The sequence below is a fragment of the Mycothermus thermophilus genome (genome assembly GCF_041956435.1).
Source record: "Mycothermus thermophilus strain CBS 625.91 unplaced genomic scaffold VTJ04scaffold_2, whole genome shotgun sequence".
NCBI classification, from domain to species: Eukaryota; Fungi; Ascomycota; class Sordariomycetes; order Sordariales; family Chaetomiaceae; genus Mycothermus; species Mycothermus thermophilus.
In genome coordinates this window covers 2,021,482-2,047,353 of record NW_027191428.1, presented here as the reverse complement: position 1 = coordinate 2,047,353, position 25,872 = coordinate 2,021,482, and the positions used below count along the sequence as shown (strand labels likewise).

The 25,872-nt window shown below is 56.7% G+C and overlaps 13 protein-coding genes across 13 annotated transcripts; 8 read left to right on the top strand and 5 right to left on the bottom strand.

Moving 5' to 3' along the window:
* Positions 1-16: 16 nt before the first annotated feature.
* Positions 17-742, bottom strand: VTJ04DRAFT_2898 (uncharacterized protein; the record flags this gene model as incomplete). The annotated part of the gene is made up of 4 exons (XM_069360737.1): positions 17-32; positions 101-270; positions 342-422; positions 494-742. The coding sequence occupies 4 exons, from the start codon at positions 740-742 to the stop codon at positions 17-19; spliced, it is 516 nt and encodes a 171-aa protein (XP_069221419.1).
* A 1,012-nt stretch (positions 743-1,754) lies between these two features.
* VTJ04DRAFT_2897 (uncharacterized protein) lies at positions 1,755-2,487 on the top strand (the record flags this gene model as incomplete). The annotated part of the gene is made up of 3 exons (XM_069360736.1): positions 1,755-1,790; positions 1,868-1,951; positions 2,020-2,487. 3 exons carry the CDS (start codon positions 1,755-1,757, stop codon positions 2,485-2,487), a joined length of 588 nt encoding a protein of 195 aa, XP_069221418.1.
* Positions 2,488-3,672: 1,185 nt separating this feature from the next.
* VTJ04DRAFT_2896 (uncharacterized protein) lies at positions 3,673-4,642 on the top strand (the record flags this gene model as incomplete). The annotated part of the gene is made up of 2 exons (XM_069360735.1): positions 3,673-3,724; positions 3,873-4,642. The coding sequence occupies 2 exons, from the start codon at positions 3,673-3,675 to the stop codon at positions 4,640-4,642; spliced, it is 822 nt and encodes a 273-aa protein (XP_069221417.1).
* Positions 4,643-5,105: 463 nt separating this feature from the next.
* Positions 5,106-6,082, bottom strand: VTJ04DRAFT_2895 (uncharacterized protein; the record flags this gene model as incomplete). Its single annotated transcript, XM_069360734.1, has 2 exons — positions 5,106-5,963; positions 6,035-6,082. 2 exons carry the CDS (start codon positions 6,080-6,082, stop codon positions 5,106-5,108), a joined length of 906 nt encoding a protein of 301 aa, XP_069221416.1.
* Positions 6,083-7,980: 1,898 nt separating this feature from the next.
* VTJ04DRAFT_2894 (uncharacterized protein) lies at positions 7,981-9,311 on the top strand (the record flags this gene model as incomplete). Its single annotated transcript, XM_069360733.1, has 3 exons — positions 7,981-8,061; positions 8,120-8,785; positions 8,850-9,311. 3 exons carry the CDS (start codon positions 7,981-7,983, stop codon positions 9,309-9,311), a joined length of 1,209 nt encoding a protein of 402 aa, XP_069221415.1.
* Positions 9,312-9,344: 33 nt separating this feature from the next.
* VTJ04DRAFT_2893 (uncharacterized protein) lies at positions 9,345-9,701 on the top strand (the record flags this gene model as incomplete). The annotated part of the gene is made up of 2 exons (XM_069360732.1): positions 9,345-9,383; positions 9,429-9,701. The coding sequence occupies 2 exons, from the start codon at positions 9,345-9,347 to the stop codon at positions 9,699-9,701; spliced, it is 312 nt and encodes a 103-aa protein (XP_069221414.1).
* Positions 9,702-9,744: 43 nt separating this feature from the next.
* On the top strand, positions 9,745-10,178 carry VTJ04DRAFT_2892 (uncharacterized protein; the record flags this gene model as incomplete). Its single annotated transcript, XM_069360731.1, has 2 exons — positions 9,745-9,887; positions 9,950-10,178. 2 exons carry the CDS (start codon positions 9,745-9,747, stop codon positions 10,176-10,178), a joined length of 372 nt encoding a protein of 123 aa, XP_069221413.1.
* A 2,933-nt stretch (positions 10,179-13,111) lies between these two features.
* On the top strand, positions 13,112-16,145 carry VTJ04DRAFT_2891 (uncharacterized protein; the record flags this gene model as incomplete). The annotated part of the gene is made up of 2 exons (XM_069360730.1): positions 13,112-13,912; positions 13,968-16,145. 2 exons carry the CDS (start codon positions 13,112-13,114, stop codon positions 16,143-16,145), a joined length of 2,979 nt encoding a protein of 992 aa, XP_069221412.1.
* A 1,016-nt stretch (positions 16,146-17,161) lies between these two features.
* Positions 17,162-18,329, bottom strand: VTJ04DRAFT_2890 (uncharacterized protein; the record flags this gene model as incomplete). The annotated part of the gene is made up of 3 exons (XM_069360729.1): positions 17,162-17,245; positions 17,319-18,051; positions 18,115-18,329. 3 exons carry the CDS (start codon positions 18,327-18,329, stop codon positions 17,162-17,164), a joined length of 1,032 nt encoding a protein of 343 aa, XP_069221411.1.
* Positions 18,330-18,344: 15 nt separating this feature from the next.
* VTJ04DRAFT_2889 (uncharacterized protein) lies at positions 18,345-18,933 on the bottom strand (the record flags this gene model as incomplete). Its single annotated transcript, XM_069360727.1, has 3 exons — positions 18,345-18,360; positions 18,503-18,573; positions 18,814-18,933. The coding sequence occupies 3 exons, from the start codon at positions 18,931-18,933 to the stop codon at positions 18,345-18,347; spliced, it is 207 nt and encodes a 68-aa protein (XP_069221410.1).
* A 412-nt stretch (positions 18,934-19,345) lies between these two features.
* On the top strand, positions 19,346-23,263 carry VTJ04DRAFT_2888 (uncharacterized protein; the record flags this gene model as incomplete). The annotated part of the gene is made up of 6 exons (XM_069360726.1): positions 19,346-19,433; positions 19,494-19,637; positions 19,706-19,768; positions 19,823-20,412; positions 20,470-22,086; positions 22,148-23,263. The coding sequence occupies 6 exons, from the start codon at positions 19,346-19,348 to the stop codon at positions 23,261-23,263; spliced, it is 3,618 nt and encodes a 1,205-aa protein (XP_069221409.1).
* Positions 23,264-23,623: 360 nt separating this feature from the next.
* Positions 23,624-24,413, bottom strand: VTJ04DRAFT_2887 (uncharacterized protein; the record flags this gene model as incomplete). The annotated part of the gene is made up of 2 exons (XM_069360725.1): positions 23,624-24,312; positions 24,374-24,413. The coding sequence occupies 2 exons, from the start codon at positions 24,411-24,413 to the stop codon at positions 23,624-23,626; spliced, it is 729 nt and encodes a 242-aa protein (XP_069221408.1).
* A 428-nt stretch (positions 24,414-24,841) lies between these two features.
* Positions 24,842-25,851, top strand: VTJ04DRAFT_2886 (uncharacterized protein; the record flags this gene model as incomplete). Its single annotated transcript, XM_069360724.1, has 4 exons — positions 24,842-24,888; positions 24,955-25,349; positions 25,425-25,586; positions 25,673-25,851. 4 exons carry the CDS (start codon positions 24,842-24,844, stop codon positions 25,849-25,851), a joined length of 783 nt encoding a protein of 260 aa, XP_069221407.1.
* Between the last annotated feature and the right edge of the window lie 21 nt (positions 25,852-25,872).

The following is a 25,872-nucleotide window of genomic DNA, read 5'->3' as shown; positions in this document are numbered from 1 at the left end:
GGCAGTGGTCAAGCGTTTAACCCTGCAAGCAACTATACCGGTGTTGTTAGCAAACCTTGGGTCATGGACCGAGATCAAGGCAATCGTGAACAAGACATACCCCAAGAAATCACCGTTGATGCTGCCAATCGCCCACATTTCACCGACCTCCGTGCGCAGACCAATAATCTTGACGCGCACGTGAGTGCCCTGTTCGATGACAATGTCGGCGTTGTTGGTGAACTGCGCCGGGGTGGCGCTGGCGTCGTACTGGATCTCATCGGGCATCAACTGGGGGAGACGGTTAGTCAAGGCTTTGAGAGAGGGAGAGGGCGGTTGATGGCTTGATGGAGAACACGTACGTGGGACGAAACGAAGAGCCGCAAAGGACCGGCCTGGGCGAAGAAGCCGTGGGGGTTCACTGTTTGGGTGATGGCGTCGATCTTTGAAGGGTTGGCATGTCAGCACAGATGTCCCCAGCAAGAGATTTGATTCAAATGGTGATGATGCGTACCACTTCGCCCTTAAAGGGACGCCAGACAACGGCGCGGTAGCCAACGGTGAACTCGGCCAGACCGCTGCCGGGCAGAATGCGGCCCTCGGACACATCGAAGGTGTCCATGATGGCGATGATGTAGTAGTCGCCGGCGCAGGTTCCCTCGACATCCTTGACCAACTTTGTGGTGACCAGCTCGTGCATGTTGCGGCCGAAGTAGGAGGGGTGCAGCGTCACGCGCCGCTCGAGGTTGTGGAGGAAGAACATCTTGTCGTCGGGGATGTTGTCGGGGTCGAGTTTGGGGATGCGATTCGGGTGATTCGGTATGTCGGGATGAGGTGTAGAGGAAAAGTTGTTTCGGTCTCTAGACGGCAGCACAGACGCAAACAAATGCCGGCTGCATCATCAGGATGGGAGAATCCAAACGCAAAGCGAGGCCGGCCCCACCAAGCTTGGATGCGCCGACAGACTTCGCGATGATTCGGGAGCGGTGGTGGCGGTTTGGCGACGGCGACGGCGACGGCAAGCAAAACAAACTGGAAGCCAAAAGCCAAGAAAGAGACTGGAGGCAAAGATGCAACTGCGCTGCACAAGCCACGAGGCTGACGATGGAATGGCGACAAGGACAAGAAAGGAAGCATAAGTGGGGCACAAAGCTCAGAGGATAGAGCTTTATAATTGGTTTATGTTGCCACAGAGGGCTTGGCATCAAGATCTTGGCATCTAACACCTCAGATTGTGAAGCACATCTTGTTGTTGGAGAGACTTGGAGGTGAGACTTGGACGCAGCAAAGGATCCATGGATAAGGGAGGGAGGGCTAGAGATGCTAATTTTGGCAGTGTTTGGAAATTTTTATGATTCAATTGCATAAGTTTGCACTCTCTCCTCAAACTTTCAACAAGCAGCCTCCCACCGCTTCCCGTTGCCGTGCCGAATGCCAAGACAAGGCCGATGGAGCCTCGAGCGCCGCGATTCCGTCTCGCTTCGACCGAAACTCACCTGACATCTTTCTCATCCTCCATGTCCTCCATGTCTTCTCGACGTCCGCGACCTAGCTCGTAGCCGGTGCTCTCTTCCCCAGACTTCGCCGTCAACTCAAGACACTAGAGCGCCCTTCCATCTCCACGCAGGTCCCCGTCGGGAGCTGCAGTTTTCCATCTCGAGACCCTTTGGTGCTGTCTCGGTCTTCCAGTGCTCCTTTCTTGCAGCGCACTTGGCGTCTCGGCATTCTCCTCGGTTTACGGTTTCCCCCCCTATAGGTCTCCTCACTCAACCACAATGGTGTCGCTCGACTTGGAAAAGCAGCTCACCTTTGTAAGTGCATGACTACTGACAAAACTAGGCCGAGGTCAACATGGCAGCAATGACTGACTTGACTTGTCTCTACGTAGTACGGTGCATATCACCACAACAAGGTGAACGTGGTGATTCACATGGTCTGCGTGCCCCTGATCTTGTTCACCTTTTTTGAGCTCGTAAGCCTTTCCTCTCACTTCCTCACTTCATGAAACTCTCAACCAGGCAAACCTAACCCATCCGACAGCTCTCCAACTTCGGCCCCTTCTTTACCGTCCCCTCATGGCTCCAACTCATCCCCCACCTCACTCCCAACCTGGGCACCTTTGCCGCCATGACCTGGGGCGGCCTGTACCTCCTCCTGGAACCCGTTGCCGGCGGTGCCCTGTGCCTCATCTGCCTCGGCGCTGCCGCCGTGACCAACTACCTCCGCCAGCAGGACGTCGACGTCGCCAACAAGTTCTCCATCGCCCTGCACATTGTCTGCTGGATCGCCCAGTTTATCGGTCACGGCAAGTTCGAGGGCCGCGCGCCCGCCCTGCTGGACAATTTGTTCCAGGCCATCTTCCTGGCGCCGCTGTTTGTGTGGCTGGAGCTGCTGTTTATGCTGGGGTATAGGCCCGAGCTGAAGAAGAGGGTGGATGCGGCTGTGGTGAAGGAGATTGCGAAGTTTAGGGAGAGGAGGGAGAAGGCTAAGGCCGCGAAGTCCCAGTAAAGGGGTTATGGGGAAGCAGTTTGGGGGCAATCATTTGACCAGTGATAGAGGGGAGAGCTGAGGAAGCGTGAAGAAGGTGGACTTAATGGTGGCCGAGAACTAGGCATGGAATCAAGGAGGGAAGGGACCTAGAGGCATCTATGGGTTTTGGTTACCACTGGGTCATATCGACGCGGCCATCATCATCTATCAGGAGCGGCCACAAGGAAAAAGCTCAGGCACAAGGGGAGTTTGGTGTGCGCATGGTCGCCGGGTGAAACGACAGCTTTGGACTGTGCACCCCTATGTTCTGTGTATTGACTGTATTTTCTAGGTACTTAGCTTACCTTATCCTGTGAACAATGGAATTTTTGGCATAGTATCCCCAAAATTTGTTGGAAGTTGGGAGGAGACAAAGTCCTGCAATAGTTCTGCTCCTTTCCAGACTCAGGGCCATGTTACAAAGCAGATTCAAAGACTGTTGTTGTCGAGTCTTCTTGGTCTGAATGCTGCATTGTCTTCGAGTCGAGGTGCACCTCATCTCTTGGCGCACCAGTGGACACTTTGCAGCGATACTCTGCATCAGACAACGCAATCCCCAAGCGCCTTTACTGCTCCGTTCCGTATCAGAGTTGCCCCACGACTACCTAGTAACCGTTCCCAGCAACAAACAACACAAGACAACAACCTGAACTACAAGACCATTCATTCACGTACCCCATATATCATCGCCATCCTCCACAACATCCTGACATTTCCCTCCGGACTTTCCGCATTCGTCGACCTGAACCGCCACCCACCACCCGGAACAATCTCGACACACTTTGACCATCTCTTACTTTATACACGGACAGTTTCCGGTTAGTATGTACAAGTAGGAGTACTTCAAAATAGCGTCTAAATATACTTACTAAATTGGAGAAAGGTACGGCGAAGGGTGGTTGTAGGGCTGTAGGTCGAAGTCGAGACCTCTCGAAGAAAGGTAGGAATGGTTCGGTCGGTTGTACAGTAGAATAGAACGGTAGGCGCGTGGCCCCACAAAAGTGGGTCCCAAATCGTCGTTGCCAGCAGAGCCATAGGCATTACGGTGCCCGCCCGCGTAGCCGGCGTGAGCGATAGCTCGTCGGTCATCGGCCGTCACCTCGCACCAATCCGGCAAGCCGTCATCTTCTTCTCTTCGACAGACAAAGAACACCAGCAGCCAATATGGATGCGCCAGAACCACCACCCTGGCCGGAATGGCTCGATTCCTTCCAAGGTGCGTCGCGTTTTGTTTCTCCATCTCAAACTCGAACCGTAGCCATCACGCACCCAGTCGACGTCGACGACGGTGTATACAGCAACAGCAACATCCACGCCGGAAACCACAGTAGCAGTACCAGCTAACACCTCCTCACCTCCCCAAGACTATCTCTCCCTCGTCAGCACCATCGGCCTCCGCCTCCCCTACAAGTTCTACAGCTTCCTCGCCAACACCACCTCGGTCCTCCAAACCTCCTACTCCGCCTTCACCACGGCGACCGCCATCCTGCAACCCATCCTCACCAACCTCCTCACCCGCCTGACCGCCGTCCTGTCAGGCACGGGCAGCACCGCGGACGCGACCCTCCTTCTCATCGTCCTCCTCCTCAGCTACCTCACCATCTACATCCTCTCCACGATGCGCAGGCTGCTCCTCTTCTGGACGCGCCTCATCCTGCGGCTCTTCGTGCTCTCCTTCCTGGTCGTCGTCTTCGCGTGGGCGTGGGACCGCGGCTTCGCGCGCACCGTGCAAGACATCTTCCTCACCCTCGCGCAGGCCGCCGGCTACGTGGCCGGCGTCCTCCAGACCTGGTGGGACGAGTTCGAGCGCGCCCAGCAGCTCCAGCGCAACCACCGCAACCTGCAACGACAGTGGCAGTACAACTACCAGCTGGGCTATCATTCCGCCAACCTGTACGCCCTGAAACACCAGCAGGAGAACAAGGAGGCGGCGCAGGCGGCGGCGCAGGCCGCCGAGGAGGCGGTCGAGAAGGCGGCCGGCTGGGTGGCGAGCGCCTGGGCCCGGATCAAGGACGAGTGGAATAGGGGCAACGCGAGGTACGGACAGCGCCCGTACCAGCAGCATGTCCCGCCGCATCCGGGCGCGCAGCCGCATCGGCATGGGGGGAGGACGGGGTATTCGTTTGGGCTTTGATTTGGGGTTGGGTTGATTTCATTTGGAACAAGCGGCGCAGGGATGGGTTGGGATGGGAGGAAAGAATGGATGGATTTGGGGTAGATGGGTTGTTTGGTTTAGTGGAAGGGGTCGGGATTTGTGTTTGGCGTTCATGGAGTTGTTCGATTTTATGTTGAGTTTTCGGTATTGTTTATGGACGGGGAAACAAATAAGGGGGATATCACGGCAGGCAGGAAGGAATACCACGGTTCCAGTCTGTGGAGGAGAGCACTTCTGTGTGTGTGTGTATCCCATTCTCTTACAGTCACAATGGATTATGTCTACGCCGAACGCCATCGCTATGCAAACCTATACCTTCCCACTTTAACCGTGAACCGAGACAACCCCGCTGGACATGTCTGCCTCCCAGATTCGTTTCCCAGATTCGCCTCATCTGTACTGCTAGTAGAATGTGTAGATCTCTGTCGTTCGCCCCCGGAACTCATGATTCCTCCGGCTCCTCATACTCCTCGTCAGGCAACTCCTTCGGCTCCTGCGCCTCATGAAACTGTATGCAGTGATCAATATGGCTCAGAATCGCATCGACACTCTCGCCCTCGTCCTCCTCGGTGCACTCCAGCTTGAGATAGCTGACCATGCTGAACGTCTCGAGCAAATTCGCCACGGCGGCATTCAGCCGCTGAAAGGTGGCCCCGGACATGAGCGCGTCCTTGTCCTTGGGATCCGCGCTATGCACATCCACGCTGACGCTCGTCTTCTTCCTGGCGCGCTCCCGCGGGTCGTCCAGCAGCGTCGTGTCGGGCACCAGGAACTGCTTAAACTCCTTTTTGCTCATCTGCGGGCGGATCAGGTCCATCTTGCTCAAGACGTTGAGGTGGGGGATGTCGAGCAGCAGCATGGCGCTCATGGCGCTGAGCGAGCCGGCGAAGTATTTGGGCCGGTCGATGACGAAGGTGGATTCGAGGAGGTAGGTGGCGCAGAGCCGGATGTCGAGGGCGCCGGGCTGCGAGAGGAACTTGACCAGCCGCGGGAGGTAGGGGCAGTGCGTGTAGAGCTCGATCTGGCCCGGCATGTCGAAGATGATGAGGTATTCGTCGGTTAGCGAGTCGAGACCTTCGGTGAGGAAATCGAGGTTGTCCATGAGATATTCGAAGCAGTAGACCAGGGCGCCGTTGGGGCCGTAGCGCAGTTCTTCCATGACATCTTCGACGGAGATGAGGTCGCGAATGTCCAGGTCGGGCTGGTGCTCAAAGTGCTCGGCGGCAGGGTCGAGGTTGACATAGAAGGCTGAGCGGCGGTTCAGTTGGAGATGAGTAATGAGGGATTGGCAGAAGGTGGTCTAGGCGGTAGTGATGTTAGCGATCACTTGAGCTGGTCGCTTGTTGTTCAGGATGGCTTTGGCTGGCGTACCTTGCCTGACCCCGCAGGGCCCATGACCATGACTCCGAATTTGCTCATCTCGACGACGGTGGTATGTGGAACGGTCAAAACTGGTTTTGTTGAAGCAGCATAGAGCGGGTCCAGAGAAACGTAGGAATCAAAAAGCTGGCACTGGGAACCTGCCCAGGTAATAGATGGCAGAAGGGTCGTGTATCGGCCAAGGCGGTGACGTTGGTGACGTGGTTGTGGTGTGCCGGATTATAAGGGTGCTCTGTATTCCCGAGCCCGTTGCTCGAGACACCCAAAACGCCGGAACAGCCCGCGATTGTCAACAGCGCCTCGTTTGGTGTTGCGAGATACAACAGCGCGGCGTTGTTGGTCTCAGAAGCTTGTGAAGCTTGTGACAAGGTCTGCTCCCCCACATTGCAGTGATGCAGCAGGCGGATGGATTTTCTTGCCAGAACAAGATGGAGACCCACTTGTTTCCAGGATTGGTAAGTGGGATAGATGCAAGGGCGGGGCTATTTCTTGGCTCTGGGGGATAAACAATCAAGACAAGACGGATCCGTTGAGGCTCTTGTGATATAGAGGACAAAATGAACGGGAGAGAGCAAAACTCCTCATGATTTCAACTCCAATCGCCCGTACGTATCTGTTTTGTGAATGCCGAGTTCAGTGTGCATGTCCCGGGCCAAATATCCATCGACGCTTGCATCATTCTTGCCATCAGTTGTAACATCTCGCCCAACCAGTTTTTTATTGTGGATGCTCGCAGGAACCGGAACACCGTTGTTGCCCGTCGTTAGAGGTGCAGGCACAGGATCAACTCAACCCCGGACAAGACCCCCGATCCCCGGCTGCCGACGGGAAACTGGAAACGTGCCGCACCGGTCAGATTGCATTTTTTTTCAGGGTGGCTGCCCCTCAGTGGAGCACCTCGATGGCTGGCGAGCGGTGAGGGGCACGATGGCGCAATTTTCAATCAAAGGCCAAGGCCGGGAGCCCTTGATACTGCGTCGGCAACTGGCAAGGCGCTGCTTGTACAAAATATTCTGAACAATGGGACGGGGATGAGGACACGTTCGACCTCGAGAGACGCTGGCTTTGCCAACACACAAGATGGTCTTGAGAGTTTGCTCCAGGCAGCTACACAGATGCTATTCAAACCACCTGGATGGATCTAGGAGATTAATCACCTCCCTCTCTGATTGTACCTAGGCTGAGTAAAACAGCCTCCCTCTCACGTGGCCCCTTGTTGCCGTGTCTCATCCGGTCTCAGCCCAGACAGAAGCATTCCGTCATAAGTTACACAGAAAGTTCATGGCCAGTGGCAGGGAGGGATATTTTGTGTAGCGGGAAGGGACGATCTGCGAGGTGCCCCGCCATGCCGCCTTTCACCGCAACGGGATGCCATTGACTGGCCGACTGTCGGCCATTTTCTTCAGGAACCGTCCAAAATTCCTCAAATACTGCCACTCCCCTCCCAGAACCCCCCATCTCCGGCTCCTGTTTCCCCCCATCCTATCTTTTCCCAACCCATCTCCCTCCTCGTTGAGTCCGAGATCTTGTTGTCAGTCCTCGCTGTCGACCGGCCCTCGTTTTCTGCTTTTCGTGTCTCTCCTGAACCAACAAAGGTACGTTGTTGGGTTGCTGTCCTCACAGCCAGGTGGCTGGATGCTGGCCTTGGGCGACGTGGTCAAGAGCCTCTACCCCTCTCCCCTCTCTTTTTTGGCGACGACCAGAATATCCCTCGATCTGTCGAACCGCTCGAGTCCAGTCTCTCTTCTAGGCGGGGCAAACGGCAACTGACGGTCGAGTGTTATTCCGGGCATTGTTGCCTCCCGTGGGCTCTTAGCATTGTCCTCCTCGTGCCGCCCCCCTTTCACCCACCGGCAACCACCATAATAACACTCTATCTTGCGCAGCCAGTCACTAACCCCCCTCCCAGTCTTTCGTGACACCCATAATCCTTCACAATGGCTACCAACGGCGTCAACGGCAGCTCCGACGGCATCAGCGGCTGGAGGCACTACAATGAGGGCACTTTCCTCTTCACCGTAAGTTCTCGCGTCTTTCAGCCGCAGCCCAAGTCCGTCTCTGACCGCCACGCCACAGTCCGAATCCGTCGGCGAGGGCCACCCCGACAAGATCTGCGACCAGGTCTCGGATGCCATCCTCGATGCCTGCCTTGCCGAGGACCCCATGTCCAAGGTCGCCTGCGAGACGGCCACCAAGACGGGCATGATCATGGTCTTCGGTGAGATCACCACCAAGGCCAAGATCGACTACCAGAAGGTAGTCCGTCAGACCATCAAGGACATCGGCTACGATGACTCCTCCAAGGGTTTCGACTACAAGACCCTGAACCTGCTCGTCGCCATCGAGGAGCAGTCTCCCGATATTGCCCAGGGTCTTCACCTTGACGACCGCCTCGAGAACCTCGGTGCCGGTGACCAGGGTATCATGTTCGGCTATGCCACCGACGAGACCCCCGAGCTGTTCCCCCTGACCCTCCTCTTCGCCCACAAGCTCAACGCCGCCATGGCCAAGGCTCGCCGTGATGGCACCCTCCCCTGGCTCCGCCCCGACACCAAGACTCAGGTCACCATCGAGTACAAGCACGACAACGGCGCCGTCGTTCCCCTCCGCGTCGACACCATCGTCGTCTCGGCCCAGCACTCTCCCGATATCACCACTGAGCAGCTTCGCAAGGAGATCCTTGAGAAGATCATCAAGACCACCATCCCGGAGAAGTACCTGGATGAGCGCACCATCTACCACGTGAGTCACCCGTGCTACCTTTGTATTTTCTCAACCTTGACTAGTTGCTAACACCCCCCGCCAGATCCAACCCTCTGGTCTCTTCATCATCGGTGGCCCCCAGGGTGATGCCGGTCTCACCGGCCGCAAGATCATCGTCGACACCTACGGTGGCTGGGGTGCCCACGGTGGTGGTGCCTTCTCGGGCAAGGACTTCTCCAAGGTCGACCGCTCGGCCGCCTACCTGGGTCGCTGGATCGCCAAGTCGATCGTCGCTGCCGGCCTCGCCCGCCGCGCTCTCGTGCAGCTCTCGTACGCCATCGGTGTCGCTGAGCCCCTGTCCATCTATGTCGACACGTACGGCACATCGGAGAAGACCTCGGAGGAGCTGGTCAAGATCATCCGCGACAACTTCGACCTCCGCCCGGGTGTCATCGTCAAGGAGCTCGATCTCGCCAAGCCCATCTACCTTCAGACGGCCAAGAACGGCCATTTTGGCACCAACCAGAACTTCGCCTGGGAGAAGCCCAAGCCGCTCAAGTTCTAAACGGTTAACAAGGCACAAGGCGGGAACTAGGAAATGTCGCAGCAAAGATTCAACTTCTTTCTGTCGACGCTGGTTCTTCGCTGGGTTGTCTCGGCTGAGTGAGTGAAGGCCAACTAGCCTCAGTCAATCAGTCGGGATGGCGCTGTGATTTCTCTTGGAGGGAGGAGGAGGGAAAGTATTTTTGTTTGTCTTGCTGTTTATTGGGATCTGGTTGTGGCGTGGCATTTCAACGTGGATAAGCATCATCGGCGTACGGTCTTCAACAAACCTGGGCGGGCGGATAGACTATCATATATCCTTGTGTTTTTTGTTCTTCATGTCTTGTGTTTTAGGAAGGGAAGCAAGGAGGGAGGAAGGAGGGAGGGAAATATTATAGGATTTGGAGGGTAAAAAAAGGAGAATCAAACTTGACGCGCCGGTTGTGGACGTGTGAATGGACACGATGAGTTGTGATATTGGGAAGCGTGGCCGGGCTAGGGGGAATGAGAAAGTTCCGTTGAATTTGAGTGAAATGCCTGGCCAAGGTGCGGCTCTCCGGTGGTTCTTTTCCTGGTTGATATCGAGGGTGATGGTGAGGTGAGGCGAGGCGTGGGGTTCCTTTTCTTTTCCCGCTTTTCGTGAGAAGGAGACCTGTCCAGTGTTCCCTTCCTGCTCTCTCTTGACGATAAAGGTATGGCGCTGGTGGTGGGACTGCTGGTCTTTCAACAAGGACATTTGCATGAGATACCCCCAGCATGGATGGGCACATACACAGTACAGACGTCTTTGGCGTTTTGGGATTCGGAAAGAGAAAAAGAAGTTCAACATCTTTTTCTTTCGTTTTGTTGGCACTCCCCTAGGCGCAGGGCCGTGGGGTCGAGGTACTAGATAGGAGGTGGGATGCCGGAGACGATGGGTAGGGAGAAGGACAGGCAGGTGGATACATACATCAGGTACCTGACTAGCAACGATGGGTTTGTGGAGTTGTGATGATGCGTTGGTCTGAGAATCAGAGTGGTTGATAATTTTTAAGATGAGAACCGCTCGAAGTGACGATGTGATGTGATGATGTGATGTGATGAATGAATGAGGGCCTGGAATGATGGCGGAACTGTCCATGGGATAGGTAGATATGTAGCACCCGTGAATCTAAAGGAATACATATGGCTCGCTTCGGGCTAGCTGCTGAAGGTCGTGAGAATTAACTAGGCCGGTATGAGGTATGTATGGACAAAAATCCCACGATCAGATGTCAACCCGGCGGATCGGAAAGATATGACTCGATAACTAGGTACGGAATAACCATTGCTCCTTCAACAACCTCGGGAGTCGCACCAACAAGGAGAGGGTGGCAGGCGAACTACCGTCTATAGCTACCGGGTAGGTATCCATATATACTCTGTACTGTGTATACCGAGGTCAGGTGGCCGCTAGATTGTGCCCTGGGAACCGGGTTTTCAGAGTGTTTGGGGCGCAAGGCGAGCGGATGGGAGAGTCCCAGTGTTGAGAGACCGCTGGTTGTGATGGAGTAGTTCCTACGAGTAACAGTAGAGTATGCGAGATAGATGCGACATTTCATCCCGCGTGCGCCGCGGTGGTGGGATTGGGTGGTAGTGTTAGATCGGGATCTGGTCATGTCATATGATGGAGCGAGATCGAGATCACATCTTGGATGTGCGGAGGGGTTTCCAGAGGACGGGCGTCGTTGGGACGGAGAGACAGACGACACGAAAGTCTGCCTTGGGGTGGGGATGGGGTGTTACTCTGTACCGGAGTAGGGCATGTGTGATGAGGTTGGGATTGGGGAGATGGATCGATGGATCGATGGATATCAACGGCTGAAGTGCAGGGGTTTGGAGGGGATGACCGTGGTGACCAGACTGATGGGACCGAAGACATGAATCTTGCGATGTGGTGTAAAAATAAATATTGTGAAGTTCATAGGGTAAATACGACAATATTTCATGACCTCGGCAAACCAGAGCATGTCGGTACCTGGGTGAGGAAGGAGATTGAATACTAGTGTATACAGTGGTCTGCCATCTTGAGGTTCGGTGTTTTGTTGGGCATTGGACAATTGGGATTGTCATCTTTTAGCTCTGTGTAACAGTATCAAAGCCATCAGACAGGGGCTCACTTGTCCGTCCGGATGACACCTCTGTTATTTACCATTCTCATTCATCTCCGAGCATGCGTTGAATTTTTCTTGCATCAACCGTCTGGGCATGGAGTGAAGATGCTGACGCGGGCGGGAACAGGGGTTTGTCTGGACGCACAAAGTCCGGACAGCATGGAACAACTGCTTGAACGGCATCCGACGCCGAGGCGAGATCGAGTCGATCCGACCATTCCGTCTTTCTCGTCAAAACTTACTTTACCTACCCCTGTTCTCACGGCTTTACTTTGTCCATATTGGTTACGCCTCCGACGAGAGAGGCATTGTCGGGGCTGCCGATGTGTTTTCACTTCTCACTTGATATGGGATGAGAGAGAGAGAAAACTCGAGAATGCAAAGATAAGAGAGAGAGACAGTCAGACAGACGAACTACTGCATGCAAGTCAAATTGCTCCCACGCAGGTTGCCCGCAAGCTGCCCCCTGGGCTGCGTGAGCGTGTGATGGATGCTCGTTGGATGCGGGCGCTTCGACACAATGGCAATGTGGAAACGCGCAGAGATTGGATCGATCTGTTTGTTGGAGGGATTCCGGTTCTTGTGCCTGGATTGCGGACGGGAACGAGATGATTTGAGGTGCAACGAGTGGATCCAGGTCCCTTGCTCCCCCCACACTTGGCCCTTCCAGTAGACCCTTGGGCTGGATGCTTCTCAACCAACCCTGAGAAGGAGCTCATCACAGCGGACACGGCATCCTGGATCCCGGATGGAGCTTCCTTGAGCGACGAGAGAACCGTTGGAACAGCTTGGACCAGCTTGGACCAGCTTCGACCCCGGCCCCTTTTGTCTCTTTCCTTTCCAATTCGGGTTCCCTTCTCGTTGAAGGCCCGGCAATTTCCCGACTTTTTCTGGCTCGCGTCGACGCGATCCCACCCCCGGCGCAATCACTGGATTTCTTGGAGACTGTCGGGCGTTTCTCCTGTTGCTGTTCCTGGGTTCCTGGTTCCTGGATTTTCTGGTTTTGGCTTTGCAGCTTCACCGTCGTCATCCTGCTGAGGTGCCTGCTGACCTGCGGTGCTCCCGTCACTCGTTCATCACTCGAGCATCAACAAATACTTGCCGGCAGCCTGCAGTTTTCGTTTGATAGCCACGAGCCGATCCACGTTTCCACGCCCATCCGAAACCCCTCTGCTTCACAGACACGCCATTACCCGTCGCCGGCTCCTTCCCGTCAGCCACAGATCGGCGCCGCTCCATATAGACCCCACGACTGGCTAGTCGCTAATTGGAATTGGAATTGGACTCGACTCGACCTGCGACTGTCGGGTGTCTAGATTACTATCCGACAAGACACTCCCGTTTCTTTCCAAGACACAAACAAGCTTGCCTACCTACTTTCCCGCGACGGACCCGTCTCTCGATTCCATTTCCGCTGCGCTGCATCTCGTGTCGGTGTCGAGTAACCATTCCCAACACAGTGCGCCCGGTCGACGACGACGACGACGACGACGACGACGACTTCATCCCAGTGACAAATACTTCCTTCTCCCAAGAATTCCAATTTGCTGTCTCGTCTCGCCCCAAGCACGTAGCCGCCATCTGTCCGTTTGTCTGGCTTCCGCCACTGCCAGGCCCCTGAGGCCACGGCGCTCGGCTTCTCTCCTCCGCTGTCCGCGCCCGTCTGTGTCCGTTTACACAATCGCCCGCCATGGCGGCCATGGAAGCTGCCAATGCCCATTATACCAATGGCAACCATCAGCAGTCGGGGCCGCAGCCCCCCGCCTCGCCCACCCTCACGAACCCCGACATGATCCTGCCCGACTACGACCGCAGCGACTCGCCCGATCCCGACCTCAACCGCGCGGACCACGCCCTCATGATGTGGAAGAACTCCCACATGATCAACGTTCCCCCTGACATGCACCACATGTTTGTCGCTACCGGCATGCCTGGGCAACGCCCATACGGTCCCGTCGGACCCATCACCCCCACGACACCCATCATCTATGGCAATGGCACCATGCTATCCGACATTGGAGAGGTCACCGAGGTCGAAAGTGTTGTCGAGAAGCCGTCCCCGCCACCTCCGAAGCCCAGCGCGAGGATGCTGCTTTCTACGTCCCGAAACGAAGACGAGGTCCCGTTGGGCTCGTCACCTACCATTGGTGCCGTTCCAGCGGCCAAAAAGAGGGGGAAAGTAGCCAACCACACGCCCACCAAACATGAACGTCGGCTGAGCATCGAGAGCACCAGCACCATCACCTTGGGCGACAATGCGAAGCCTGCTATTCCTGACATTGACGACTCGGCGAGCGTTGGGGATAGTGTCTTTCAGGGGGACGACGAACAGAGTATGGCTTCTTCGTATGTCGAGGGCACACCAGCCGCCGAGTCTGGGAGGTTAGGAGTGGCGAGGCTCGAGAATCTGGACCGGTTGTCCACCTACTCGGCCACGTCTCTGAGTCGCCGTGCCGAGGAGATTCTTGCCAACGCGAAGAGACGGCTGACGGTGGGTAACGGAGTCAACTTGATATGTCTAGCTGTTCTGCTGACTTGAGAGACAGACCATGGAAGGGAACCTGTCCCGCGCTAGAAGCAACTTGCACTACACCTCCTACAACTCGGACGACACATCGACGCCTTCGCCTCCGTTTCAGCGTACTGGCGCTGCCGGCCATGGAACCCGCGAGAGCGTTGGCTCCAATGGCTCGACTGTCGAGTACAATCCCGGTCACACTCGCATGTCCAGCGACCTTGGCATGCGCAATGGATCGACGTACCTGAACCCCATGCCGAGATCGCAGAGCGCCTTGGGTGCGGCTGGGGGCTATCGTCAGCCCCTGACGGCTTCTAGGAGCGCCGACTACCTTCGAGGAGACGGGACTGGGTCGGTTAGGAGTTCACTGTATGGCAGCAGCTCTGCCAGGGATCCCAATGTGAAGCCTCTTACGGAGGATGAGGTGGCCCGGCTCGGCGAGGCGGACCCCGAAACGCAGAACGCCCGTCTCGAGGCTTTCTTGAGCCCTACGTTTGGGTCGTTTCAAGAAACACCGCGACAGCCGGCGCGGTCTCCGTCGGCCGCTCAGATGCGCGACATCAAGGAGCAGATGAAGGATTTGAAAGGGAAGATCTCCAGTCTCAGAGAGCAGGCTCGTATGGATTCGCTCAAGAGGCGGAGCTTGCAGAGCCTGCGGACCCCGAGCCCCTTTACGCATGCCCAAATCGACCAGTGGTACGCGGAGCCGTCATCGAGGCGAACCTCGGGTCTGATGACCGGCCAGCTTCCTGAGAGGAATCCCTGGAACGGCGAAGAGGAGAGCGTAAATGGCGATGTTAACGATGCCATGCGGGCTTTGAATGGCGGTCATGTCGACCCGGAGACGGACTATGCGGATGCCGAAGAAGGAGTGCCTTCGGAGGCCAAGCCGAGCCAGCCCGTTGAGGCAGAGGTTCAAGCCGCCGAGCCTGCGGTCGAAGCAACTCCCGAAGCCGAAGATGATGTCTCGGATATGCAGACCGAAAACGGCGACGCCGAGGATGACCGGGCCACCGAGACGGACTTCCATGATGCGGACGATGCCGACTATGTGAGCGAGAGCGGCGAATCTACGTACCACGACACGGTGACGCACCAGATCTCGCACGAGGACCGCGAAGATGCGTTTGACTACGAGCACTTCTTCCTGCACAGCGCTCTGGGCACCGTGGGATTGCCGCGCCGCGGCAGCTCCGACAGCCTTTCGTCCACCGATTCGGTCGAGACAACTCGGGGCCCGATAGCAGCGATCGCCCCTGCGAGCGGCGGCTACACCGTCATTGCCCGCCGGGGGAGCTTCAACTCCATCTCGACCATCGACACCTTCGCCACCGCGCAGGAGGGCCGGTCTCTCAAATCCCCCAGCGGCGACGACGGCCACGATTATCCCTCCCATCCCTCCTCACGGGCCGCGTCGGCGCACTCCCGACACCGCTCCGCGGCCTCCACCAGCTCCAAACGCCAGTCCTACATCCACCACAACAACAGCGACAGCTCCATTTCGCCCATCGCCGAGGAATCCTCCGCCGCGGGCTCTCCGGCGCGGACCAGGAACGCCACCACGGCAAACCACACCAACTCGTCCTCCTCTGCCTCCTCCTCCCGCCGTCCCTCCGTCATCCACCGCCCCCTCTCCGCCTCCCTCCACCGCCCTTCGGTCTCGTCGTTCGAATCCGTCGGCACGAACCGCAGCTTCCCGCTGGTGAATAACAAAACCGCCCCGCCGCGGCCCGCCACCGTCGCCGGCACTTACGCTTCCAGGGGCGGCGGCGGCGGCGGGAACGGCAAATCCAAAGCCCGCAGCACGGGTGCCGTTTCCCCCGACGACGATCTCGCCGCGGTTTCTGGGAAGTTGATGGAGGATATGGGCAGGGCGGTAAGAAAATTTCAACGCAGCAGCAAGGAAGACGACGGCAACGAAAGTGGCGCGACAACGACAACCACAGAGGACGAAGGAGAAGATGACGATGGGCCGGAGGAGCAACAACGACCGAACCCGCTCGAGGCGCTGCTCAGGGAGGATAAGTACCTCGTGCAGCGGCTGGTGGAGAGTTTGGGGCGGTGCGTGCTGGGGCTGACGGAGAATGGACGCGCGGGGCCGGAGAGCCGGATGTACCGCCGGAGGTTGGACGCGGCGAGGAGGGTATTGGAGGGGTTGGATGGTTCTGCCGCGGGGGGGTCGTCTTCGTCGCCGGAGAGGAGTTAATTCTCTCTCTCTATGGGATTTGGGCGGCGAGGACGAAGGACACGCGAGCTCTCTCGGTGCGCGTCTTCGTTGGGTCTGGAATCTTGCTTGGATGGATTGGTATTAAGCTAGAGAGAGGTGGTGGTGCCTATTGGATTGGGAAAGGGGGTAGTTGGTTGGATGGTGTGTGTGGCGTGGTAGGTGTTTCTGACTGTTTTTTTCTTTCCAGGTTGTGGTGTGTTGTTGTTGTTGCTACTGTTTGGCTGGTGCTGGTTTGGTTTGGTGGTTTGGTTTCGATACCCCGGGGTGTTGGTGTTGTTGTGTTTCTTTTTTCTTAGTAGGGTTTGGTTTTTGTTTTGGAAAATATTTTTTTATTCGCCGTGTACATATTATCCCGTCGTTTATTCTTGGTTTCTCTTTGATGGGGTGAGGTTTGTAGGTATTCTTGACAGATGGTAGTATTTAATGATTAAGTGCTATGACATGAGAGACATAGATCTGTGGTGCAAGTGGAAGAAGATAATAGGGGTTGTGTGGCTGTGATACCTGTTAAATAGGTGGCTAGGTAAGGTAGGTACCTCAGGTAGGTTCTGAGGTCCATCTGTAGGAGGGAATGATGGAATCAGTTGTTTCTGCTTGAGAGGAGTGTTGTTGCTGTGGATTAAGTATGTACGTATAGTTATTGGCACATCAGTGATGGGTTGTCTGTCAAGTATGAAGAACTCAAGGATATATTCATCTCGTCCTGGTTTGAATGTCATCTATCCCATTTCCCTCCCTCTACAGACATCTAGAAAACTGACCCTTGTTGTTTTCAGTCTTTTACGTCCCACCAATCCATAAACCTTTTCTGTCTTTTTTGTTCACCCCTCCCGAGTTACCTACGACTCATTTCTTTTTTTTCTTTGTGTCTTTCTACATTTCAGGATAGGTATATAACGCAAGGGAAAAATCAAGGCAATAAACACAGACGAAATATCAACAAGCAGATAGACTCAAAAACAAACACATAATAGACGCCCTGCCCTTCGGGTGGCTCAACCGTCCTGGAAGACCTCGTTCCTAGCTTTCTCGGTGGCATCCGACGTGCCTTCGGGGCGGGGACGGTTGGCGATGAGGCGCTGGAGAATGAGGTTGTCAACTTTTGTTTTTGTTCTAAAAAGGGGGGGAGGGAGAAAAAAAATAAAGACATACCACCAAATTCCGCAACAAGACGGCAATCGTCACCTTACCCGTCGACGGCACGTAGATGCTCGCCTTCTCCTTAACCGCGGGTCCGTCAAAATTCCGATGGCTCGAGAAATTGATGCACACGGCGCCCTCGCGCAGCAGGTCGGTGGGGACCTTGAACTCCTCGCTCGGCACGCCCGAGATGACCACGTCGCTGAGGGGCAGCACGTCCTTGAGCTGCCAGCCTTCCTTGTCGTGGACCTGGTGGCGCGGGGCGCGGATGCCCTGGCCGCGGGTGAAGAGCTGGACGCCCGTGATGTCGACGGAATAGACGGTGGCGCCGTCGTTGGCGAGCAGGGCGGCGAGCGGGCGGCCGTTGACCTCGGAGCGGTTGATGACGGTGATGGTTTTGCCAAAGAGGCGGTTGCCGTAGGCGAGGATGGGGTTGTAGATTTGCAGGTACTCGAGGGTCTTGACGATGGCGAGCGGGGTGCAGGGGAGGATGGACTTTTTGGTGTTGTGCGGCGGGTCGAGGAAGCGGATGTTGTGGTACATGTTGAAGAGGTGCGTGTGGCAGAGCCCTTCGACGTCCTTGTGCAGGGCGACCGTCTCTTGGATGTAGCGGTCCTGCTGCTGGTTGCTGCGCCAGATGGGGTAGTAAACGAGGATGCCGTCGACCGAGTCGTCGTTGTTGGCGGCGACGACGGCCTCTTCGAGGTCTTCCTTGTCGACTTTGCGGAGGTCGAAGTTGAAGCCGCTGGGAAGAGGAGGAGGGGGGTTAGTGAAGGGGTTGGTTGGTTAGTGAAAGGATCGGTCTTACTTCTCCTCGCAGGTCTTCTTGGACCACTCGGCGTATTGCACGGCGGCCGGGTCGTCGTTGGCAAGGAAGGCTACCAAAGTAGGCCTGGGAGCATCGGGCCCCTGGATGGTGGCCAGAGTCTCCCTGGCCTCGGCGAGGAGTCTCTTGGCTATTGTGTCAGAGAGGATGACCTTGCAGGTCTTGGGGACCTCGGGGTTGACGGCGGGAGTAGCCATGGTGAGAGGGGCAGGTCAGGTCAGAGGTGGACTGGGAAAGTGGTTAGCGTTTGCTCATGAGGTTTTCCCGATGTTTTGGTTCTATTCTATTTTTCTCACAATTGCTGAATGCCATGGGAGAAGAAATAAGTGAGTCAAGAAGAGTTGGATGACGAGGGACATTTACAACTTACCCCGCGGCGAAGTCACTAACACAATGAACAAACTCGGAAATTGTGAGGATATTTGGATGGAGGAAGGATGGCTAGAGAAAATTCAGAAAAGTAACCCCTCAATCCGGAAACAAAGAAGACTGACGACAAAACAAAATGACACTCATCACCTCCAAGCCATGGTGATGGTGTGAGCGTGAGGGAGAATTGTTCTTCAGTCTCGCGTTTGGATATATCCCGGCGAGGGCAACCCCTGTCACTCCGATGACCTCTGTTGCATCTGCCGTGAAAATTTCAGGCGGGACGCCGATTTGGAGACGAGCCCCTCTTACCTGATGGGGTTTAGCGTCCTGTCTCGCTCCCGCGATAGCATCACCGCCCTCCTTATCGGGCGTTATCGGGGGCTGATTCTGCCGCGGGGCTGTGTGGGGCAGAGAGCTGGGCAACGGCATCGGAGAAGGAGAATCGGAGCTGGAGGGGAAGGGACAGCTCTGAAGGGGAAACAAACTGAAGCTGAAGCTGCAGAAGTGCATCATTTCTGGAAGTTCAGCTCTCGGGGTCATTCAAACAGCCACCGTCTTACTACGCCATGAGATCTTGAGGAGTTTGGTAAATTGTGACTGGACAAACAAAAACGCCACCAAGAGTAATCCCGAGAGTTATTTGTTCTCTCTTAGTTATTTATCTCCGAGTTATACCAGCATCTCCCAGGCTGAAGCTGGACTCGACGTCTGTTTGATCTCACTCCTTCAATTCCACCTCATTTTTCGCTTACACACCCGTCTGTAGCAACTCAACACAAATACCCCCCCGCATCAAAACACTGCTTCTCTCTGTCACAGCAAGGTGGCGACAATAGCCACCATGGCTCAGTTCAAACAACTGGCCCTGGACTATGTCCTCACCGATGATGAGACAAAACAGAGAGACTTGGCCAGGAAGGCGGCAAGAGGTGTGTGTACTGTAACAAAGGGTTACACTGTTGGTAGACCATCTTACTGATCCTTCCCAGAGATTGAGAACTCCCGGGCCAGCAGCACCGTCGTGGGAAACTGGGCTGCGTCGGTCCAGCAATGGATGACTGGCGCAGGAGACGACGACCGCATGGATGACGGAGATGATGGGGGTAGTGGCGACATTATTGCTAGGGCCAAAGGTGTGCATCATGTTGTCCTGAGTGTCCACTAATGATCTCGTCTGGCTGACTGGCTCGTTCCTCTCCAGCCCTGGGCTTCCTGGCCTCCACATTAGAGGCTCTGGACAAGAACGTCTTGCGGTCCGACCAAGGTATGATGACGCCTAGCTCCTAGACCCCGCTACGCACCTAACTGAGACAACCAGTCCTCCGTTTACTCGGCTTCTTCGGCGCCATGTTCTCTTACGACCACAAAGCCGGCATCACCGCATCGGCCAAGGCCCTGCGCAAACTCTACTCCATGAAAGGGTTCAAGCCCGACATGGGTGTCAAAGTCCTCGACGACGTCTGCAAGATCAAGGAAGACTTTCGCTTGCAGACAGCCGCCACGAGACTCGAGCTCTACGAGCTGTTCCTCAGCCTTGTCCAGGATCCGGCCGTGGCGAGCGAGCTAAAGCACAAGCATGGCGCACCATGTGGCTTCATTGTCGACCTCCTGCAGCTATGTCACTCGGAGCGCGATCCGAGAAATCTCATGGTCTGGTTCAAGACCCTCGCCTTGTTGGTCTCCGAGTATGATCCCTCTCCCGAGGTGACAGAGGAGATTTTCAAGACCTTTTCGGCCTACTTCCCCATTTCGCTGCGAAGCTCGGCGACCCCCATCGGGATCACCGCCGAGGACCTCAAGGAGGCAGTACGCGCTTGCTTCTCAGCTCATCAGCGCCTGGCCACACATGCCTTTCCGTTCCTGCTCCAAAAACTGGACCAAGGGGATGCCGTGTCTGTTACGGTCAAGGTGAGCTTCCTTGCTGCTGTACAAGGTGTCGAGACGAGCTTCGATTGACATGCGCAGGTGGACATTCTGAAAACGATGAAGGCGTGTATCGACAACTACGAGAACCCACAAGCCAGTGTGATGCCGCACGCCCGTAAGATCTGGAACTCTCTTAAGTACGAGGTCCGGAATGGAGAGGTGAAGGAAACCATCGACGCCACTCTCGACGTCCTTCGGGCGATTCCAAGGAGACTGGATGGTACCAAAGCTCGAGAGACCCGCGAGTTCTTTGCCATGCTGGACTACATTGAGCTCGTAGCACGCGACTGCCAGGATGACCTCTCCAACCCGACCTACACGAAACAAGCCGGCTTGCTGTGGATGACCGTCGTCACGGCCACGGTCAGGGGATATCTGGAGTCCAACGCAAAGTTTGTGGAGGCCATCCGAAAGAACCTTCGTCAGCCAAAATCTCCAGCTCATACCCGAGACCTTCTCCTCCTCGTCAACTCCCTGCTCAAGACCCGTATGGAATTGATTCGTGACAGGAGCAAGTGGCACCCGGACGACGAGGCCCTGTTCCGAAAGGAAGCCAAGGAGCATCTTCAGTCGCTCTTCCACGACGTGTATGTGCCCGCGTGGGCCGTCAAGACCAAGAAGGAGTTGGTCTCGGAGGAGAAAGACGTCCTCAAGAATGTCATCCAAGGGCTTGCGGTGCTGGTTAGTCAGCAGGTCATTCAAGAAGACGGGACAACCGCATTGCTATGCTCGAGTGCCGTATGCTCCGAGATCTGCTCCCTTCTCGGACTTACCATCACGAGGCCCCTGACTTTGACCGCGACCGATGCCGAGAACGAGGACGCCACTCTCGAGGACGAGGCTGTCCTGTCCCTCCGTACCATCGTCATGAATTACAGGAACGGCTACGCTGAGCTCGCTCAACGCGTCAAAGCGGACATCACGAAGCGCGGGTGGGCCAGTCCGTCCGAGTACTCGCTGCGCGCGCTGCGGGACCTCCTGTCTCGGTTCACTTTTATCGGGGCTTCTCAAATCCCTTCTGACATCGCGACCACAGACACGCCTTCCGACTCGGCGCCATACTCACCGCTGCAGCACCTCACGACGGCCGTCTCGACCCTCCTGAACATGCTGCCCCTTTCCCCAAGATGGGCAGACGTCGAGGGAGGCTCCGCCAACGCGCATCTCGTCTCGTCTCTCCACGCCGCCGTGATTTGGTTCCACGAGGCCTGCGAGGAGAAGTTTGGCAAGCAGACGCTGGCGTCGCACTCGAGCGGTTCGGGCAACTGGGTGGCCGAGTTTGAGAAGCTGCCAGAGGAAAACCCGTGGCCGCAATGGACGAGCCCGGGGGAGTCGTTGAAGGACGATGATCCGGATGTGTATACGCTGTTCTTGAAACTGGCCCTCTTCACCGTCAGACGGCTGTACCGGCTGGCGTCTGCCGAGGGAGCAGCTTGGGATGAGAGGAGTCTGGTGCAACTCGCCCAGATGTCGACGTCTGTTATTCGGAACTTGGGAGAGGAACTGCAGGTGTCTTGCCGACTGGCGGACGAAGCATTCAACTACTTCCACGCAGCCGGGGAAGCTCGGGACTCGCAAGACTCGCCGAGTTTGAACCGGAGCTTGTTGGCGCTGGGAATTCTCCAAGGGCTGCGGCCGGCAGCGTTGGCTGATCTGGTAAGTTGTTGCGCATCAAGCTTGAAACCCGAACGAACAGAACTGACCGCGCGATACGCAGTACCAACCCTCCGGCAAAGCCGAACACCTCATGTGCGACAAATCTCCCTTCGGCTCCTCCCCATCGCGCGAGAGCGACGTCCGCGCTGCCATCGGCGCCATCCTGGCCAACAAGTACCAACGCAGCCCGGCATCGTCCTCCGCCTCCCCCGACGCCATCCAACGCGCGCTCGAGTCGTGGGACGCATGGTGGAAGTCCACCACTCAAAACGCCTCCTCCGAGCTCGACCCCGCTACATTCTCCTTGCACAACCACCTCGCCATGAGCGTCCTCGCTGGCGCCGCTTCTCGCCAGGACCCGCGCGCGCTGCACCTCTTCCCCACCATCCGCCAAGTCATCTCCTCGCCCGACTCCAACCCGCGCTTCGCCAGCGTCGTCGCCACCTCGACCGGCCTGCTGGTCAAGAACTCGGACCTCCTGACGGCCGCGAACCACGCCGTGGTCAAGCGGTTCCACAAACAGTGGGTGTACACGCACCTGGCCAGGCCGCTGTTGCAAGACGCTCGGCCGGCTCCCGGGTCGGCTGATGCCCCCGCCGTGTCTGCTGCGGCTGTCGCGCGGAGCAGGGCCGCGGTGCTGGCGATTGTGAGGCATTGTCCGTTCGCGGTGTACCAGGACGATTTGGCGGCGTTGGGGCGGTTGGTGATTGTCACTTTGGCGGGGGCGTCATCCCCAGAACAGGGTAGTAGTGGTGGTGTCAAAGAGGAGGAGGAAGAGGACCGCAACGTCCAAGTCCTTTCCGCCCTCGAGATTCTCGAGTCCATCCTCTACCACGACCCTGAGGCTCTCAAGGGGTATCTGAGGGAACTGATTCGCGGCGCGACGGGGGTTTATCAGGCTTGTCTTTCTTCGTCTTCTTCCACTTCCACCCCATCCGCGGCCTCACCATCATCCTCGTCGTCGTCGTCTTCGTCATCAGGCACGACGCGCGCCGCGTGTCGCAAACTGGCACTGAATGTGCTGGGCACAATCCCGGCCAAGTTTGAGGAACGGCTGGTGCTACCGCACGCGCCGCCCACGCAGAGGATGTTGGCAGCGGCGTGCGGAGATCCGGTGAGGAAGGTCAGGGAGGTGGCGAGGGCGGCGAGGGCGGCGTGGGATAAGGTTGTGGATTAGGAGGGTGGTGGGTGGAAGTTGGAGGGATAGAGGGAAGGAATGGAATAGGGGTTAGGGATTGGGCGCGATAGACTTGACACTACCGAGGTACATGTGTATTGGAGCAGGCAAGGCTAGTTTTGTGAGATGGCCAGCGGGGATATTATTGTGATAGGGATGGCGTGGGATTGGGTGAGATGTCATTTGACTTCTTTTGTTTTTTTCTTCCTGCTCGAGTTGAGCCGGTGCATGTAAAAGAAGGCAACCCTCCCGTGTCCTGCCTTGTGATAGAAACACATTTCCGAACCAAACCCAAATCCACGCCAATTTCTACCCCTTTCCGTCTTTCGCCCAAACCACTGACGTCAAGCAAACACACCCTCACGCCTTCCTCCTCTTGCCCCCCTTCTTCACACTTGTCCCAGTAGCCGTCGCATCCTCCACCCCCGACGTTTCCCCCGCAGAAGAACCAGCGGCGGTCGCCTTGGCCAGCATCTCCAACATCTCGGGCGTATACGCCGTCGCAGTCGCGGTCGTAGCCGCAGCACCCTCCGTCGTTTCCTCCTCCTTCGCCCTCTTCGGATCCGCCATGCCAATCACCTCCACGCCCCTCGCCAACACGCGCTGAAACGGCGCCGCCACAAACCTGCCCGCCTCGTCAAACCACTCGGCAAACGGGCGCTCGATCTTGAGCGTCTCCTTCTTCCCGGATTTTTTGTGCGAGATCTCGACCGTCAGCTTGTACACGGGCACGTTCTTGTCGACGGCGCTGGAAATGCGGATCTCGGCGTCCCCGTTGGGGGTGGTCCCGAGGTAGACGGTGCCGCGCTCGACGCGGGAGATCCACAGCGCCAACGCGCCGTTGAGGAGGGTGTACAGCGCGACCGCGGCCGCGGTGTAGGGTTTCGTGGCGTCAAAGCCGAGCTTGTAGTCCCAGAGGAAGGTGAGCGCGGAGAGGAGGAGGGCCGAGTAGCCGATCGCGAGACGGGTGTCGAGCAGGCGGTGGGATTGGACGAAGCGGAGGGAGTTGAGGTAGTTGGGCAGGGCGTCGTCGGTGGTGTTTTTGAGGTCTGGAGAGAGGGGTGGTTAGTTTAAGTAGTTGGCTGTCGGTTGAGGGGAAGGGAAACGGACCGGAGAGGTTGTAGACGGAGATTTTTTCTTGGGAGGCCATTTTGGTTTGTGGTGGTGGGCCTGGCGGATTGCCAGGGGATTTAGGGAGAGAGAAGAGGTGAAATTGGTTGGGAGGTTGTCGTCTCTTCTCGCCGTCTGGAGAAGTTGACGGTGGTGTTGAAGTTGGTAGGTGGTGGGATGGGAGCTTCACTTGCTGTTGAAAGTCGCCAAAAGGCCACACTGCGCTTCTGCGATAAGCTACAGGTCGTGTTCTGATTGGTGAATTGCTGTTGCAGTGGGTCCTGGAGTGACAGGGGGCCTGGGAGCTTGCGGCTGCCCTGTGGTCTTGGCATCGTCAGCCAGACATCAACCACAGGGAGCTCCTGCTTCAGGTTCCATGTCTGCAGCTCCAACCCCGAGAGCCTCGAGAATCACCACCACTCTCTCAACTGGTCGACGCGACAACGCCCAGGTCCGTCGGTCATCAAGATGGCCCAAGTACCAGCCCAGTCGATCCCGCGGGATCCCCAGTTATTGTGAGTCTCAATGGGGACAGAAGCCCCATGATCGCATCTCCCAGCTAACAGCAGCACTTCTGGTAGCTACTGGATCCTCTTCCCCATCACCATCGTCATGGTCCTCACCGGCATCCTCCGCCACTACGCCACCGTCCTGATGGCTTCCTCTCCGAAAAAGCTCGACAAGAAAGCCCTCCGCGAGCAGCGCGCCCTGGCCCACGGCATCAGCGTGCGCACCAACCACCACGTCCTGTCGCGCTCCTCCTTCACGGCGCGCCGCGACGCCCTCATGACCGCCTTCGAGTCGGGCGCGTACCTCAAGGACCCGGATGCCCGCGGCCAGCCGCCGCCGAACCCCATGAGCGACCCCAACGCCATGGAGGGCATGATGGGCATGATGAAGAACCAGATGGCCATGATTATCCCGAATACCATGATTATGGGGTGGATTAATACGTTCTTTAGCGGTTATGTGATTAGTGAGTTTTTCCTCCTCATGGACGAGAGTTGGGTGAGGTTGGTTGTGCTGACGCCGAGGTGTCTTATTATTATAGTGAAACTCCCCTTCCCCCTGACCATCAAGTTCAAGAGCATGCTGCAGGCCGGCGTGGCGACCAAGGACATGGACCCCAGGTGGATGTCGAGTATCAGCTGGTACTTTTTGTGCTTTTTTGGGCTGCAGCCCGTGTTCAATTTCCTGCTCGGCAGTGATAATGGTATGTACAGACCAACATCACAACATTCTCCCCCGGCACCCTGATGGCTATGATGGTGGCAGTGGCGGTGCTAACGCTTCGATTAGCTGCCAGCCAGATGGCCCAGCAAATGGCCGGGATGGGCCCGCCCACCGGCCAGATGTTCGGGCCCGGCGTCGACCCCAACAAGCAGTTCCTTGCCGAGGCCGAGAATCTGGCCGTCATTGAGCACCACTCGGTTTTGGACGGCGTGGAGCAGCGTTTGCTGGAGGGTATCAAAGTGTAGCTACTAGTTATAAAGCCAGTA